This window comes from Cryptomeria japonica, chromosome 5 (assembly GCF_030272615.1).
Source record: "Cryptomeria japonica chromosome 5, Sugi_1.0, whole genome shotgun sequence".
In the NCBI taxonomy this organism is placed as follows: domain Eukaryota; kingdom Viridiplantae; phylum Streptophyta; class Pinopsida; order Cupressales; family Cupressaceae; genus Cryptomeria; species Cryptomeria japonica.
The window spans coordinates 246,406,228-246,411,077 of record NC_081409.1 but is presented as its reverse complement, the minus strand read 5'-3'; the positions used below and the strand labels follow the sequence as shown (position 1 = coordinate 246,411,077).

Below are 4,850 nucleotides of genomic sequence, written 5' to 3'. Positions count from 1 at the left end.
TCCTTGATTTGAATCCAGTATTTTGTATACTAGAATTTATAACATATAAATCTCTCTCTCCTTGATTTGAATTCAGTATTTTGTATACTGGAATTTATAACATATAAATCTTTCTATCCTTGATTTGAATGACCTGATATTGGTGATAAATGGTGTTTCAGTCGTAATGGATGTACATCTCTACCTTAAAGAAACAATATAGCAAGCAAAAACAAGTTACTGAACTGTTCATTTTAGGACAGCACTGTCAAAACCCTTGTTCAAGATTAAAGTAAAAAGAAGAGTTTTCACTTTTATGTCCACAGATATGAGGTGAATGAGACTGTTGTAAGAATACTGACATAATAGGAGGAAACTGCTCACCCACAACATGCCAAAATACTAATTATTAAAGTTGACAACTGCAAACTACATACAATCTTGCAGCACCATGTCAACATAGAGAAACAGAGTACAGTTAAGGTTGAAAGAAGCTACTGAATATAATAATGTTAAGGATATGATGTTGCCATGTATTTTGCGCATGGATATTGATATGTAATATTATCTTAAAAGTCGAATGATGTCAACTGGTAGATAAGAGTTTTGTGAAGTCGGTAGGTTCAAAATACACCCAAAATAGAACTTTGCGTAGAGTTGATGAAGGGGATATGGTAAGTCATTTGAGAATGTCTAGATCTTAGAGAAAATTTGGTCAAAATAAACTGCAGCTGGATCTAAACAGACAGTACGTAGATTTTCCACAGCTTTTCTCAACAAGGCTAGTGTTACTAAGAGTTTTTCGTCTAGAAAGTCTGAAAAACTTCTCTTTGTAAGAGAAAACGTTGTTGAATATCGCTTAGGCTTTGAGTTTAGAGTGTAAATGTTTTTGCTATCTTAAATTGGGTATCATTCTAACTTTGTTATGGTATTCTAGGAGACTTTGAATTGAAACATTAATAGTTTGTTACAGTTAATTTCAAAATGCTTTTTCCCTTCTCTATGATATAGTTGCAATTTATCATATATATTCTACTGCACTGTTCTATCCGAGGAATGACAATCTTGACATTTTGCAGTCTCATTCTCTGAGACCACCAAAATGTCCAAAAAAATTCCAACTACCTATAAATAGCTTTCCTTGGAATAATAGAAGTCATTAGCAGCCCCAAATGCTAGCCTAGCTTCACAAATCATAGAAGCACCCCTCTCTTAACATTGGCCAACAATCCCTCGGACAAAAGTTTAAGTTGGTTCTAGACTATACACTTTGATGTTATTTTTTGCAACTTTTTGGCATTTGGTAATGATTGTATTGAAACGTAGATAAGAGTATGTGCTCCTTTCTTGAAAGATTATGTCTGGGAAAGTAAATCTTTCTAACTTTATTCTTGTCATTTGCGTTGTATGTAGTTAAGTATCAATGTTTATGATAGGGTGGAATTGCAGCTTGAGTTTTGTCATTTAGAGGCTTTTATCCAGGCGATCATTGCAGAGTGCGTTGTTTTTTCCTACCATTTTTGTTTGCAACAATTTAAGAACAACCCATCATTTTGCTTCATTTCTCAACTCTTAAGGGAAAAAACCAGGTTTGTCAGTTCGATATTGCAACAAATCAAGATAAATGGAAGAGTTCTATCACTATGCCCTACTTGTCAATCCTGTCTGGTCTCAAAGTTATTGTGTATGTAAAATGTTATGTATAACCTTTGGTATTTTAACTTTTCAATTTATTTGATAAATCATTCACTAATAGAAGTTAAAAGAACATGCCATGTATATAGTGTATCTCAAATGAATTGCTGCACAACACTGTTTTTCCATCATCTGTGTAGAATAGGATAGTAAGTTTAGGAAAGTGGAAACTGAATTAACAAGAGGTTTCCTGCACAGATTTGTTTGCAAATCAGAGTAGTGGATTTTACTACCTTGATTAGATAGTTTATTTACTGTCAAATCTTTATTATGTTTCACAAATTGAAAGACTAAATGATTTCATAAGATCATTAAAATCAAGCTACTAGCCAAGATGGAAATAGGGCTTTAGCATGCCAACAATACACATTGTAAAATAACTGCATAATATCATAATACACACATCAAAAATAAAAAAGTCTGAAAAATTGAATACCAATATAACCCATTAGCCCTCTCTATAAGGCTCCACATTGAGATGCAGAACTTGTAAATTAAGTTGAGCATATGGATCGATGAGGAGGACTGGAGGCACTTTGAAGAAGGGTAACTATTGTCCAGGGGATTGTTGTCCAAGTTGTAGTTACAAATATAATTTCAAAAACTGCATTCTTCCATGTCACAGGGTTTTGGTTTTAAGAGATTTTGCCTAATACTTGCGACCTTTGGCAGAGATTGCAGCTGGAAAATAGTCTTTGTTAACTAAAACTAATCATAAAACAAGTGATGGTGTAGAATAGTAAACTTGTAATTTTGCTTAATCAAATCCTTGTTTTATGGGAAACCAAACTATTCAGTCTTACGCAAGGATTGTTCTATTCTTCACAACTTGTTATCTCGATTTTCATACACAATTTGCAATTAAATTACCAATTATTTCCTAAGGCAGGCAGATCAAACATGTTTGAAGCAAGTGAGCGTGTTGCACACCAATCATATTGAAGAAAATTTTGTGGCACAAGTGTGCTCAACATTTCATATACATTGAAATATTTCTGCCCTCATGTTTACAAAATTGTCAAAGAATGATTAAATCATTAATGAATTGACACAATTCATGACAATTCCCCGTCCCTTCTGCCCAAAAAGCAGGAAAAGGAAATCAAATAATGTACTAAATACATTGAAAAGATACCAACTGAGAGAATAATAAATATAAATTTGGCTCTACAGACTAATTTAGTTTTGTTACTTGCTTAGAACACATCATTTACATTTCATGGAGGAGAGTCCATGTTCTTCAGCTTTTAAAACTCTTTAGAGCATGATGCCTCTGAGGAGGAGATTCTCAGTTCGAGGTCGATCTCCTTTCGCTTTTTTGACTCTTCACCATCCAACTCTGAGGATAATGGTCTCTGTTCATGTTTCAACTTCCTTAACTTCTGTGACCCTTCACCATACAGCTTCTCTGGTTTTTTTATCTTTTTCCCACACACTGCATTTGAAGAACCAAGCCTCAGTTCAAGGTCGATGTCTTGTTCTACTCTTATACATAGTTCATTGGTATCAATTCTTGTATAAAAATGTAAGACATCACCTACTTTCAGTTGTCTCCGCTCTACAAATCTACTCCACCCACTCTTCAACTCATAACACTTGCTGCTTTTTAAGAACTTAAACTTAAAGCTCTCCTTCATATTTGAATCAATGTCCAAACATCGCAGCTCATGTTCTGTTCCCTTATGAATGTCGTCTCTCTGTTCGCTTGTAAACCTGGGCAGAATATATGCGTGCACATTTCCTCTGCCAATTATGATCCTGCATAGCTTATCTGTATCACTTTTACACAATTTTTTCGAGAATAGATACTGAAAAATACCTAATTGAATTTGGTTTGCCATTATTCGAAAAAAATCTGCAGTACTAAGAAGATCTTTAAGCTCTAAGCAATTCACGTCCATAATCGGTAAGACGGATTGTCTCTTTATAGTGATGCTCTTTCAAAAAAGCAAATAATCTTATTGCTTTCTTTTTAATTTAAATATAGTATAAACTTACTAATTTAGTATATTAGTTTTTATATAAAGCATTAACTTCCTAATTTAGGAGAGTTGTATTAAGAAGTTTTAGCTTTATGTTTTCCTACTACATAAAAAAAATAAGTTCACATTACTTTTGCACTTCTATTTTAAGTAATGATTATAAATAATTATAGAACATTTATTTATATTTACATAGAAATATTTTTAAATAAGTTAAATTTAGTCTACATTATCTTTGTATTTCTATTTTAAGTAATGCCTATAAATAAAATTATAGAACATTTATTTATATTTATATATAAATATTTATAAATAAGCTTTTTTTTCCCTTATAATGTATAAATTTAATGAAATTTATGATTTTTAATGTCAGATTAATATATTTTTCTATTATTCATATTAATTAATTATTTAGTGATATTTATTTTTATCTCATTATTTTATATTATTTATAATTTTTTATTCAATTTATTTTAGTTTAAATATATACATTTATAATAATATGACTAATTTTTTAGTTGCAAGTAAAACGTATGTCGAGTTATTTTCCTTCTCAGCCATATCTTTTTATTTCACAAGTTTTTTTTCCATTTTCTTTTTAACTGTTCACATGTCTATTACTCTGCAAAGATAGAATATTAGGAAGCCGCAAAATTAAATTATTCATTGACAACTAAAGACTATCACTTTGAACATGTGGATTTAAGCTCCTTTAAAAGATATTTTGGATATGAATTCTGATATAGTGGTGGATCTTTTAATTTTTTTTAGATTTTCAATTTTTAAATAAATAGATTTTTAATTTTCAAAATAAAGTAAAATAAATTTAAATATTAAATGAATAAAATTTTAATTTGTTTGATAAATTAATTATATTTGGTTATTATTATCTATGATATTTTAATTTAAATTATATCAAGTATTAAATATATATTTTAAATATTATCACATTATATAATTATATTTTTATATTAATTATATTATATTTTATGTATTACTATTCATAGTGAGTTTACCTTTAATAATGTTTAATATTAGATTTTTAATACATATTTTATTTATATTTAAATTTTAAAAAATTAAAAAATATATATTATTTTCATTCAATTTTTTATTGACTTAATAAACTTACTAATAGTAAGGGTGCTATTATTTATTGTCAATTTTATTTATTTATAATTATTGTTTAGATTT

At 29.4% G+C, this 4,850-nt stretch overlaps 1 protein-coding gene across 1 annotated transcript; it reads right to left on the bottom strand.

Annotated features, from left to right (window-relative positions):
- Positions 1-2,586: 2,586 nt before the first annotated feature.
- On the bottom strand, positions 2,587-3,574 carry LOC131064409 (B3 domain-containing protein At5g06250). Its single transcript, XM_057998543.2, has one exon. It carries the CDS (start codon positions 3,513-3,515, stop codon positions 2,922-2,924), a length of 594 nt encoding a protein of 197 aa, XP_057854526.2. The 5' UTR covers positions 3,516-3,574; the 3' UTR covers positions 2,587-2,921.
- Between the last annotated feature and the right edge of the window lie 1,276 nt (positions 3,575-4,850).

Coding starts and splice junctions, on each gene's coding strand:
- LOC131064409 (XM_057998543.2), bottom strand. CDS start 3,515: ATGGCAAACCAAATTCAATTAGGTATTTTTCAGTATCTATTCTCGAAA.